This window comes from Lissotriton vulgaris, chromosome 6 (genome assembly GCF_964263255.1).
Source record: "Lissotriton vulgaris chromosome 6, aLisVul1.2, whole genome shotgun sequence".
In the NCBI taxonomy this organism is placed as follows: Eukaryota; Metazoa; Chordata; class Amphibia; order Caudata; family Salamandridae; genus Lissotriton; species Lissotriton vulgaris.
The window spans coordinates 95,993,193-96,007,370 of NC_141694.1; the positions used below are offsets into that span (position 1 = coordinate 95,993,193).

The 14,178-nt window shown below is 43.5% G+C and overlaps 1 protein-coding gene across 2 annotated transcripts in view; it reads left to right on the forward strand.

Annotated features, from left to right (window-relative positions):
* LOC147706850 (exportin-5-like) overlaps positions 1 to 14,178 on the forward strand; it is a 2,308,032-nt gene that overhangs the window by 2,113,761 nt on the left and 180,093 nt on the right. For both annotated transcript variants that reach the window (XM_086926017.1, XM_086926018.1), the window contains exon 36: positions 6,242 to 6,346. In XM_086926017.1, coding sequence (XP_086782143.1) covers positions 6,242 to 6,346 — 105 coding nt within the window. The remainder of the gene's footprint in view (positions 1 to 6,241; positions 6,347 to 14,178) is intronic.

The window sequence follows — 14,178 nt, forward strand, 5'->3', positions numbered from 1 at the left end:
TATGAGTTGCTTCATAACTGCCTTCTTAGGGTTCTCACCATCAAGACATCCTAACTGGTGGCAATTACATCTGCCTTGAGGGTCAGTGAACTGCAGGCGCGGTCATCTCAGCCTCAAAGCATTCCTTTTTACACAGACAAGCATCCTTCTTGCAAAAAATGGTGACCCTGTTCAATGTAGGCCATTCCATCACATTGCCTTCCTTTCACGCTCCGTCTCATCCCTCTATGGTAGAGGAGAGACTCCAACGGCTAGACCCAAAAAGAGCATTATCGTTCTACCATGACCGCACACAACCATTTCACGTAGACAATAAATTCTTCGCGGCATATATCAAAGCCAAGAAAGTGAAGGGCATGTAGCAACGAGCCATCCCCAAGGGATTGTGCTCTGCATTAAGATCTGCCATGCATTGACCAAGAAGCAACCCTCATAGGGCTTGCATGCTCATTCTACCAGAGCAAAGGATGCGACCAATGCTTTAGCACGTGGAGTTCTGGTCCTGTACATCTGTCAGGCTGCAATGTGGGCTTTGTTGCACACGTTCACCAAGCACTTCTGCCTGGATTGTCGGGTCCGTTTGGATAGGTATTTCGCCTATTAGGTCCTGCAGAACTTTCTAGTCTAAATTGAGTTTGAAGACCCATCTCCAAGGAGGTATTGCTTGGGCATCTATTCCAAGGTAAGAAATCTGCGGCTAGAAGTGTCTTATCAGATAAAAAAATTACTTTCCTCTGGTAATGCCTTTTCTGTAAATGACTCTATCTAGCTGCAGATTCCTTACAACCCACCCATCCTACCTGCCCTGTAGATGCGTCTGTATAGTCACCGCACCCGTCACTTCTGGTGCGCACGAGCCAAACAACGCTACCTACCGGCACGAAGGGGTACTACTGTTCACAAAAATAATTACTGATCCAGGCTGATGCCTGGGGATTATTTTAAGGGAAGAAATCTGCTGCTAGAGATAGTCTCTACCAGGTATGGCGTTACAGAAGGTGAGTAACTTGTTCATTTTTTCCATTCTGCTAGATGGCGCTGACTCCATGTCGGATCAGAAAACGTTGCTTCAGTGATATCACTGGAAACTTAATCACCCATCCCGGTACCCTTACGTTGGTTCCTTTTTGTCTGTGACATTCAATGAGGATCTGGAGATTGGTATCTTGTTTGAGAGAGGTTCTTAACAAAACTTTTTCTGCTACATTTGGCACAGTGCTAGGGATCTCTCCTTTCAAGTGTTAAGAGTTCAAACCCTGTAGGGATTGGTATCGTTAGATGGTAATTACAGCCCCCCCCCCCCTCCCCCAAAAAAAAATTCTTTGGGACCGGGGTTTGAACATTTCATGATGGCATGTGGCAATTGACTACATCCATACGAACGCGACCAAAGAGTCTGAAGGCAAACCTTATTAGCCCAGTTCGGGTGAGTGTCCTCTCAACGCCTGTCCTGGCTAAGATCCAAATAGTCCTCCTCCTCTTCTTCAACATCTTCCAAGTGGAAACACCACAAGCAAAAAAAGAAAAAGCAGCAACATTGGTCTTCTTCCAAGGGTTCGTCCCTAGGTGCTCCCCAATTCCTGTGGATTTGTTCTCAGAGCTGGACCTGGCCATTATTCCACATTTTGGAAGCACATCAGCACCAGCCACTGTGCCACCACCTATGCCTTCTTACGATCCACAGCCCTTGGGCCCTTCATTGCACCAATGTTGTACTCACGCTGCTACAGGCCTACTCTAAGTTCCCTACTCCGGGGCGAATCCTGCCTTCTTCCTCAATGCAGTTTTCAATTTGTTTGGTGGGTTGCGATCCCCTTTGGAACCTGTATAGCTTCACACCAGGTGGTCATACCCTGGCACTGTTCGACCTCATTACTCCTCAGGTGCCCGCCGAGTTCATGCCTACGCAGACTTTCTCACTGGTAAACCCATCTTCAGCACTGCCTTTGACGCCTATTGTGGAACCACAGTTGCTGTGTCTGGCACTTCAGATGCCATTTCTACTGGGTCTTCCTGGGAATCAGCCTCTGCCTAGATCCCAGGAGATTGTACATAGATTGAGGTCTGCTGCCCATAACCTAATTGAATAGCAACAACTGAATAAAAGAGCAAGAGAAGGGTGGATGAGAACAGTTTAGGAAACTATGCACAAGATCTTTGAGTCAAACTGTGATCCTATAGAAATGCCAGCGATTGCACACCAAGATACAGATGGCTCTAGTGAGGTAGTAAACCTACTTCCCCTGACCTCTCTATGGCTTATTACCTAGCACTGAGAAATGCAAGTCAACGCATCAATGGCAAGGGAGTTCCTAACCAGGCCTCCCCCCGAGATGTCTTCTTTCCACTTAATAAATTGCAAGGCAGTAAAGGTTCTACAACTCCTTGTTACCTACAGTTGCAAGCAAATCTGAATTTTTGACAGAAGTACTACAGCCATCTTTACAAACATTTGAACCTCTGTTGTCTTTCATTCAACCTCTCTTAGATACAGTGATAGCTGTCTCGGAAAAAAACACTTCCTCACTAACTGTCAACAGGTTGGTGGCAAGGTGGTACAGGCCTGCTCAGGGGGGCCTCCGTTATGTTCCATTCACCCGTCTACAGAGTGCTTAGTGGTGAAGGCTTCATGCTGTCCAAAACAGATTTCTGATGTGTTCCCGACAGCTCTGGCAGATAGCGAATATAAAAAGTTGAAGCTTCTGGGAAGAATGTTTTTTCTTTGGGTAGTCTAGCTCTAAATTAATTGAATGCCATGTGCCTACTGGGAGATACTACTGCGCTTTGTTGACATTTTAAAATCGTACTGTGGGAGACTAAGAATCTAAAGACCAAATATATTTACCTACAATAAGACATTTTCCTTTTGGTCAGAAGGGTTTACGTAGACTAGAGGCTGAAAAGTACTTACTCCACCCAAACATGACACTGGTAAAGCTATGGCAGGGATTTGGGAGAGGTTCTATTCACACATGCAAGGATTCATTTCACCAGCTGTGCTGAACAAAGGGGAACGTCTTTTGGGGTATAAGCTTCAAATATTGAATCTGACTACAATATCCCTTAGGATTGTGACAGGCTTCATTTGATAGGTTCTTCACTCAATAAGTTATGGGATTCATAATATCCAGCAGACATTGGTTTTAGCATCAGAGGGCTATATCAACCATATCAGTCACATTAATATCTTCAGCCTTCTAAGGGAAGAAAAGGCTAACCCACGTCTAGGGTTAGCTTTACCATTATCACTCAGCAAAGCACTGTTTTGTGTTTCCACCATTACACACTGGTGTAAGACATTATACTGAATTTCGTGCAGCTCTCATATTGGAACCTTTCCATAAGATTTGACCTTTCTGAAAGAATCAAGGCTTTTTATAATGAAAGTAGCTATTGAAAAAGGGCAACACAGCCAATATGGAAAGAGATAATATGCCAGATATTTTCTGGTGATCAACTTTTGTACGGGAGGACTTGTGATCCAACTTGAATGTGCGACATCTGAATATAATCTTGAAGGAGAAGTTTAACATGGTCATCCTGGCCATGAATCCTGCAAGCCCTTTTGAATTTCCTCTGATCATATTGGATGGAGTTTACTAAGAATCCCAAGTTTTGCTTTTCAATCTTAGATGTGCAGCCTGAGTCTTTGAACTATTTGAGCTGTCTTGCCTGTCCAATTTAGGAGTAGGTCATACACCTGGGTTACTATGCAAAGCCACCTTTGAAATAGCCTAGTCTGATCTGTGATTGAATATTATTGCTGAATTTGACCAAATCTTCCTCAGCACTTTTCGAGTTCTGGACACTGTGAAACTAATAGCTTTTCTACTGGAAAAGTGCATGTTGTGCATTCTTCAATTGATTCCTCTCTTCTAGCCCCAGTCTGACCTTTGTGCCACGTCTTTTTTTCTGTCTGCTGGGCCTCTTTGCACAGTTTGATTTTGTGGTATCTGAGGTCAGGTTGTCAGTGAGAGTCCTTCAATGGGAGTAAATATTCAGTGGGATGGGTTTAGCAGAGACCTTTAATTCCTGGCATTTTCGAACCTTCTTTAGTGTCTAATGTTAACTCACAGGAACACTAAGTATCTTCTGTGCGACTTATCATGGGAGAGACTCCAGGCAGATTACCTGGGGACAAAAGTCTCTATCATTAATGACTACAAAGTAAACCAGGATGCTCTGTTCGGAGAAGGCGTCAGTGTTCTGACTTTCCTTGTACGGTTTTTGAAAATCTTAATCAGTTTCTCTCATCTAAATCATCTGTTCATGTTGAGAGGGAACTCAACTTGTTTTTGTCTTTTTAGTAGATTCATATTCGGAACCTTTAACCTCCAGAACTTCCAATTTTAATCACTATCACATCATCTGGGAAGGTTAGGTTGCTGGGATTTTTTGCATGTGTTCCTGATGTTCTTCTGATGGAGGTTGACAGTTTGACAGTCCTCATATTTTAACAGAGGTTCTAAGAGCAATGCTAATACTGAACCAACCTGTTCATGATCAATTGTTCTTTGCGTCAAATTATGATGCATCTTGGAAGGAAAGAAGCTGACTGAGGGACGCGGTGCATTGCCTTTGAGTGTAACCATCTTCTGCAGCTCTTTGAAGAGGCTACTTGTTCTGTATATTTGCCATTCTGCAGCATTGGCCTCTGCTGATACTTTTATGAAGCGATACTTGTTGGAAACAGGCTTGGGGGAAATGTGTTTTGTCTTCTGTTCGATTGCAGTTTCTTCTGTAAATGGATGACCTTCATCCCTGCTTAAATGATGAACGGATAAAAGTTCTTTCACTAGATGATAAGTCTATGGGAAAAAGTAAAAATTTGAAAAATAAGTCCCTTTCCTTTGCTTATGGTTGTTCATATGAAGGCTCTTTTCCACTGCACATTAAAATATTCATCCTATCTGCTTCTCTTTCTTGGGTTGAGTTACGTAAGCATTTCGCAGGTAACACTTTTTTCTTTTACCTATGTCTCTCTTTCTTGCCTCTGTGTTCTGGTGAGTGAAGGCTGAGTTGACATCACATGCCTGCGTAGATTCTGTGTGCAGTGCTTGTATCATATCTCGGCTCCTTCAGTCACTCGGGCAGTCTGACACCGAATAGAAATCTGCTGGGTGGCTGAGAATCCATCAGAAATTGTGCTATATAAGTTAAGTAATTTCCTCACCTAGATCCCAATTATGCACACACAATATCCTTCTGAATGTTTCATGGAAATGGTTCTAAATTTGTGGTCCAGGGACCCTAGGGCGTCCGCAAAGCCTACTCAGCTGGTCTGTGACTGCTTAATGGATTAATAAAATTTATATATATATATATATATATATATATATATATATATATATATATATATATATATATATATATATATATATATATATATATATCTCAAAGGGGTTTCTGCATGAGTTGGATATAGATATATATAATATCTTGCAATTCAGAAAATACACCGCACTCTTCTCGGATGATTAAAGCAGTTTAATCCAGCTCAGAAAAACTTCCTTCACCTACGCGTTTCGAACAATAAATGTTCCTGATCACGGTAGATATATATATATATATATATATATATTTTTTTTCAACGAAATATCCCTCCCAACAACCTCCAGCTGACAGGGACTGGCAAAGAAGGAGACGGACCACCAGGATTTGGTGAGATGGTATTTATTCAACCCAGGTTACAGCAGTGACGCGTTTCGAGCCCTAGAGCCCTTGTTCACACACACAAAGAAATAAAATGTAAAATTGAAATCTTTAAAACGTTCTGTAAATGACTGGAGGGTAAAAATTAAGTCATAGTAGAATTGCCTAAATGTAAAAAATAAGTTGGTATCCTCAGATTGATCTTTGGGAGCAGTGCAAAGGCAAACAGAATATAGTATGGACGATGAGTGGCTTTAGCTGAATGTTGAAAAGCTCCAACCTTTCCATTAAAATGTAAAAAATGTTGCTTCAAATTTGTATTAATTTATGTATTAGTATAACGAATGCTTGTTTCTGTATTTTGTGTGTTGTTGTTGTACGGTTCACATCAGCAAATTTTTAGGCCAGAGTCCCCTGTATCCAGTAATGGATCAGTGGAGTGGAAGTCCTTGAATTCCAACCTTGAATTAGTACGGGTCCCTGGGTTCCAATAATGATTATGTGGAGGGTCCACAGAAATTAAAAGGTTGTGTTTTTTATGCCTCTGCAGCACATAACATTAATTTGTTCCTCCCTATTCCTGTTGTAGAATGTGCGCTTAACCCTGCTGCGGTTTGCATTTGAGTCTCTTGTGTGGAATGTTCTGCCTTGCCAGAAGACGGTCTCTGATCTCTGCTGGCCTATGCTCAAGCAGGTATGTCAAGTGGTTATAAACAACATTTGGTGTGGCAATGGAATGAAGAAAATAGAAAAGAGGGATGGGCACTGTTAATGGGGAGCAGTGTGAAATGTGTGATGTGTGTCGTGCAAAGCATTACCTTATATTAAAACAAGTATTGCAGAGCCCTGTGACACCTATTGGCTTTGCCATTGCTTGTTTAACAATCTCAGATTTCTGATGTGTCTACTCTTGCAGGTTCTGTGGCGATCTTAGACAGATATTCCATATTGCATACGAAAATCAATTCCAAGATGGCCACGATGCATGCAAGTGCACCATAATAGCTGTCTCGTAATGAATTTTTTGTTTTAAGAAAATCATCCTAACATGGCTACTTTGCATGTATGCTCTCACACAATAGGCATCAATGAGAAGCCAGGAAGGAGAGGAAACAGGATGTAAGTTTATATTAAAACAATATATTTCTCTAGCACAGCACAAGCGTAGATTGACAAGCAAGCCATTGAATCATGATCAAAGGGAAAACATAAGCCCCACTCTATGTCTTTATTAGTTATAAAAGTGCTGACAGGATCTGAAAATATGTCCAGGAGATCATATTTCACAAATTACTCTTCTAAATCAAATCAAAGTCATAACCTGAAAAAACTAGGTATCTTGATGATGGTTGCCAGTTGGAGCTCACATAATGAAGAAATTGGTATTTTGAACAATGGTTCTGTCATTTCAGAGAAGTTGTAGGTGGTTAGGAGTGTTAATGCAAGTGGGAGAAGTTCCTATAAGAAAGAAGGCGGTAGGGTATTCGTCCTCATATCTGGAAATATCTCCCTTAATCTTCATAAAGGGGTATCAAGCTGGCCCACGCTGCAGAGCAGAAACAGCGATGCCCCAAGCACGAAACATGTAGGAGCTATCCAGCACTGGTTGTGTTCCTATTTGGTGGCATAATCTTTAAAACTGCTAGTAATGAGGCTTTGGAGTACTGTATATCTCATTAAATATTGGAGTCACTGGTGCAACTAGAGGATGCAAACAAATGTAGTTATCCAAGAAAAGTGACCAGTGGGATTTTTAAAGTCACTATCCATTTCTCTGACCTCTGATATTTAGTATTTGGAAACATATTTATTTGCATTTAACTATGACATCACTCAAGGGTGGACAGTGATCGTTGATAAGGCAGCAGCAGTTTAGGTTTCACAAGGGCTCAACGAACATGTATAATATAAGCAATAGACCAACATCTAAGCAACAATTATGTATACATTAATTATCTCAACCAACCCCACAACTCAAAATTGTTAATAGTACATTTTGAAGTATAAAAGTATGCAATGTACAACTTATCATGGGTGAGTCAAATAGTCTAGGATAACATGACCTCCAGCAAAAGGAGGGAGAAAGAATAAGAAACAAAATGTAAAACATCAAACTGTTTTAAACCCCGTGCATGTACTTCTCAAACCTAGTAAGTCAGAGGGGGTGTAGACAAGCAAGAGGAAGGGAAGAAGGATATAGCTTATTTACCCATCCCCATCCCACACTCGGCAGGTTCCTCCATAGCAGAAGTATCATATTGAGGCATAGGGGATATAAGTGGAAGGTGTAGCATTGACCATTCTGTTACTGAGGTGTAATGTGTCTCCAAAAGTCCCAGCCCTAATTCAGATCAATGTCTACCCTCCTCCCCCATTGTGGCTCCCAGGGTAGTATGGCTGTCCTTACTAGATTAGCTTTCCGAGTCACTAGACTTCTCAGCGAGATCTCCTTCTGGATGTTCCCAAGTGTCCGAGAGTTCAGTTCACAACCCTGCTATTGGACATATCCGGACCCCCTGAGCTTTCTCCTGAAGCAGTGCCTTCTCCTAATCCCCGGCCTACTGGGTAACATCTTTCACCCAATTTCCCATCACTGGTCCCATCCTGGACTTTCAGGCCATTGCAATTCACCTCTTGGCTAGCACAAGGGCGAGGCACAGGAATCTGGTGCCCACCTTACGTTTTCAACCTAAAGTGGTGTCAAATGCATCCTTAACAGTGTCCCGGAAGGGGTGCAGCCCAGGGCAGTCCCAAGTCATATGTATGAAATCAGCATCAAAACTACTGCATCTGGGGCAACTGCGTGGTTTGCCACCATAAGCTACCTGACGTCTGTGGGGGTCATATAGGTCATGTGGACATACTTACATTTCATGAATTTTAGTCTTGTATTCCTCCATGCTTTTTAGGGATAAGTTATGATTTTGTACCGTTCAGTCTGAAACTTCCCATTCAAGTATCTTATCTCTCACCACCTCAGTTGCACCGCCAATAAAGGCTTCTGGGTCATTTCGGATAATAATCTGTAGAACCACGCCGCTAAATTGCTAGTGGTGCTGAGAGAAACTAAAAGCTGAAGAAAGAGAAAATAAAAGCTGAAGAATTGGGTCTAGGGTTTCTTGCCGCCTCCGGCCCATAGGTCCCTAAAAGTGCAGACTAACTCCTCGTATAGGAGGAACTATCCCGGGGACAATGTTAAGTTAGTTACCAACTCTTCAAATTGTAGTAGGATACCCCGTTGGAAACAGTCACCCGCCGTGCCTAGTCTGGAGTCTATCCAGGTTGGAAGCTGTCCGGCTGTAAAAAAGGATAAAGGATCGCAGTTGGGAGAAGCCTGTGAGAAAGTGAGTTTCTGTTGCAGTACCCCCCCCCCCCCCCCCCCCCCACACACTTTTTGCCTGATACCTGATGCACTTTTCCTTGGTGTGCCCTGGGTCCCTGCCAAACAGGTACCGAGGGCCTGTGTTCCTTCCCTAAAAACTGTACAAAGCATAAACCCAATTGGCATCTCTGGCCACATGTCAGCCCTTAGTAAATGGTACCCTAGGTGCCCAGGGCATTGTGACCATAGAAGACCCCTAAGGGCTGCAGCAATTTTTGTGCCACCCTTAGGGGCCCTGTACCCTGACACACACACACTGCCTTTGCAGGCTGAGTGTCCTGGTGCAGAACTAAACAAAGAGTCAACATGGAACACATTCTTGTGTGCCATGCCCACAAACCCACTGCCCTGGCATACATCAGCCACCCCTCTAGCTGGGTGCCCTATGCCAGTGGTGTGGGCACAGGTGCATGAGCCCTGTGCCCCTACAGTACCCTGGGCCATTCCTGGGCACTGTATGTGCAGTGATGCCATTAAGAGTATATGGTGCTGGGAGGTTGTCATTGCGAACTCCACATCACCATAATGGCTACACTGAAGGCTGACAAGTTTGATATCAAACTTCTCAGCACATTAAACCCACACTGGCATTGCCAGTGTGAGATTTAATGTACAATGCACTACAGAGGGCATCTTAGAGATGCCCCCTGAAACCTAACCCACAACCCACGTCTTGTCTGAGAGGCTGCTTAGGCTGCCACACAGCAGACATTTTGCTGGACCCCTGGGTGGAGAGCTCCCGCTCTCCTGGGCCTGCAACAATGCACATCCTGGGACGAGGTGCCAAGCCTCCTTCCCCAGGATGGGCAAGGGAAGCTTCAAAGACATTCCGCCTTTGTGAGCTTCTCCAGATCACTTGCTCTACTCAGCAACTGGCCCCCACCAGTTCTGTCCCCCACTCTGGTGGAAAGACTGGTGGGAAACCCTACGTCAGAAAGGGGGGTGTGCCAGGCTGTGCCAACTCAGGTGGGAGAGGCGAGATGATGCACGACCCCGGGCTCCGGCCATCTTGAAGATTGGGAGCCCTGCCCAATCCCAGCTAAGCTCCTGCCCCCTCCCACAGGAGAGGAGCAGGCTAGGGGGTGTACCCACCCCTGGACAGGGAGCCATTGGTCCCTGCCCTTGCCCTACCGGTAACGCCCCTATATTTAGTATTTAGGGGCACCCTGAACCTTCTTTCACAGATCCAGATTCCTAAACAAGAAATGTGAACAAGAAACAAGAAGATTCTGACTTGGAATCCAGTGCCCAAGGATCCTCCTCGACGACCCTGATGATGCCTGCAGCCTCAAGACAAAGGACCCCTCCGACCGCGACCAGCAGGGGGTAAGAGTTCCCGTCCTCAAAAGACACCCCTGCACCCAGCTCCCAACGGCCCTCTGTGATCAACTCCTGGGTGCCTACCTATCCTCCAAGATCCCAACTTACCCCTCGAAGTGTTGGTCGCTCCAGAAGATCCTTCGTCCCCGAGCCTGCAGCCTTTGTTCCCTTTTCAAGATCACCATTGAATAACATTGAGCGCCCAACTTCTCATAAGCACCCTGCACCCAGCCGCCCGAGTGCCTCTGGCAGTGCAACCTTTGTCCTATACTACTTCCCCATTTGCCCTGACCAAGTGACCTGGAGCCCAGCTCCCACAGCCGCGGTGTCTGCTAGCCAGCAGCCACCAACCGAAGGCCCCCTGCCTCTCATTGGATAACATTGGGCCCAACTACCTCTGCACCCTGCTGCCCCTGTGCCCCTGAGGGTGTACCAAATGTACCTACCTGACCCTGGGGGACACCTGAGTCTATGACCAGAACCAGTCGAGTACTCACCTGAAAACCGATGACTCACTTTCCTGCGATAGGACAACATTGACTGGTTTGACTCGAAAAATCTTGTGTGAAGTTTTGAAACTTTAAATTATTCATCTAAAATCAGCTGAATACCGAATTTCGAATTACTCACCTGTGATCAGGATAGAAGCCAGTACTGTACCTTGTAGCCCAGTACTGAACCGAAAAAGTAATCACACCCGTGTTTGCTAGTAATCTACATTTCTGCCATAGGAAACCATTGACTGTTTTTCTGTGAAATTTCTTCTAAGTGTGAAGTTTTGGAATGTTAAAATATTCATCTAAAATCAGCCGAATATCGAAATCTGAAGTACTCGCCTGTAATCAGGAGAGAAGCCAGTGCTGTATCTTTTAGCCCAGTACTGAACCGCAAAAATAATCACAACCGTGTTTGCTAGTAATCTAAATTTCTGCCATAGGAAACCAGTGACTGTTTTCTGTGAAATTTCTTCTGTCTACTTTTGAAAATTACAAATATTTCCTTAAAAATCATACCAACTACTAAAACGTAAATACTTACCTGTCTTAGATAGAGATCCCGGTGCTGAACCTAGGAATCCAGTACTGGATTACAAAAGTGACGAGAACCTACTTTACCTGTGCTTTGAATTTCCCTCCATTGGATAACATTGCTGGTTTTTCACTGAAAAGTTTCTGTGTCAATTTTTAAAATACTTTTATATCCTTTAAAAATCATTGTAATAACTAAAACGTTTTTACTAAACTGTTTTCAGCTTAGACCCAAGGACTGAATCTAGGATCCAGTCCATAAGTTACAAAAGTAATCTATAAAGTAATCAGCTGCATTTATGTAGAAAACCCCATTGAGCTCAATGTTAAATTGTGTTTAGAATTGTGTTGCCTACTGCAACCATTTTAATGATCATCGTTCTATTTATACATTCACCATAGGATGACAACCATTATTGCCTCTTTGCAAAGTAATTACATGAGAGTACTCCTATTGAGAAAAGTATATTTTGATACCTGTTGGTTCTAAAAATAAAACAACTATATCTTTGGATATAAAAACAATTGGCCTAGACTTCAGTTCTTGAGTGTGTGAAACCTTTTGCTGACTGAGTGTGTACAACAAATGCTTTACACTGTCCTCTGGTACTGCCTTACTGCTCGACCAAGCTACCACTTCAGAGAGTAAGGTCAGACCTGACTTTAACCTCTGTTATACCTCTGGGGATTGTAGACTCTATACACACTGTACCTTACTTTGGTCCAGTACATATAGAGCCACTTTCTCACAAAGTCCACCAGTGGCGGTGCCGATGCATAAAGCATCACTCCTGTAGTCTGCGTCACACAGCGTTTCCAGCATTGTAGGGCCACCGTCAACAAGACTCGGCATGGAAACCCAGCTGTCGGGCAGGACAGCCGAGCCAGAAAGGCACCTCAGTGTTCCAATGATCCCACCAGACCTAATTCCTCCTGGTGTGACCCATCAAGCCACTGTATGATCCACTTGCTGGGAGGCCAGAAAATACAGCGCAAAATTCGGAGCTCCAAAGCCCCCATCGTCCACCGGATGATGGAGGATCTCCAGAGAAACCCCATATAAGGTCTCACAGGAGGGTGTTCAATCGTTGAAACCAAGGAACCTGGACCTTGATCGGAAGATAATAAAGAAATAAAGTAATCTCATCAGCATTTCTATTTTGGATAATATAATTCTGGCCATTATTGGCAGCTCTGACCTCTGTTACTTACTCCAGTATTGGAGCTTTCATAGATTCACATGCTGTAGTGTAGTTCCTATATCCCTAATGGGCTCTGAGCATTGGAATAATATACACTATAGTTGTGACATCGGACTGAGGACAGTATGTCTCTAACAAGTACATTAAACTTAATTACTTGTGTGTGCCAGCTAACTCAGAGGTCACTTGAAACTTTCTCGAATGAACAAGAAGGGATTAGTTTCTGACAACCGCATAAACATGACAACTTGTTTCCTTTAGAGTCGGAACAATATCTTCAGAGTTGTGGAAACAATAGATAACCATTTCACCCCAGTCAATCGTGCATGCTTTGTTTCTTCAGAGTTGCATAGAAATAGATAGACGGGGCGTTTCAATAAAAAGGGTTTAATGAACAGTCTTATTTCTCATGCAAGAGATATGAACAGTTACAATCGTAAGATAGAATGCGAAGTATAATGCGTACAGCGTTAACAGTAATATAAAATAATACTGTAATAGCATGGTCTGTAGCTATGACATATATAAAAATACATACATAAATAACACAGACTAAAATACTCAACTGGTGCTTCTAAAATAAGCCTACCCCAGTGTACCTAACCTAAGTCTAGTAGGAGGGAAGGAGTAGGTGCTGTTTTAGTTATAGTTTAGTTTAGTTGAGCCACGAATTGCCAAAGGTTCTCTAGGTTCTAATCAGCTCCATAACTTAGACTGAGAAAGGTTGGCATCTCTTTACCCGGACTCGATCTCTAACACCCCGCAAGGTGAGTCAGAAACACTGGAGCTGAATTTTCAGCGGGGAGGATGACAGCATCTGGTCAGTGCGTCAGTTGGGGAGTTGACTTCCTTCGGGACTTGCTGTGGCGAGCCTCATCGTGCAAGTAGGTAGCCGAACCGCACCGAACTGTGCCTTGCCATAGCAAGTGAAGGTATATTTATACCTTGAAGGTGTTTAGGAATGCCAGTATTGACGTAAAAGTCGGGCATAAAAACGTCATGAATGAACCCCTAAGGATTGTAATGGTCCGTTCTGTGTGCTTGTCGACGGTGTTTTGACCCTTCTGTGAATGGTGGGTACGGCTGTAGCAAGGCATTGGAAGAGCCCCTTGACCTCCATTCTTAAGAGCAAGCCTTCCTCACTGTGAGAACCTGGCTGGGTCCTCAAGTGAGTTCCTTTCTTCTCACTTTCCACTGAAGCAATTCACGCTCACATAGGCTGCACCCTTTTAATAATCCAGATGTCCATACTTCATTAGTCCTGAGGAGACCCACCATTCACAGAAGGGTCGAAACTCCGTCGACAAGCACACATTACCAAGCTAGTATCACTGTATATCTAGGCTGTTGAAAAAGTGTATTTGAATGGTCGCTTCTTACAATTTATGGAAACCCTTTCCAAAATGGTTCACTGTGTACAGTCACTTTTTGGTTCCAATTTTCACTTAGGGACCCTATGCATAAAATGTTGCACTTTTTGAATTTAAAAAAGTGTTTATACTATTCTCTGTGCTTTTTTATAAAAACTATACAGAGCAAACTGTGTAGAAAGTAATTTTTGCCTTCTGACATTACCAAGTCCTTTGTATGTTTA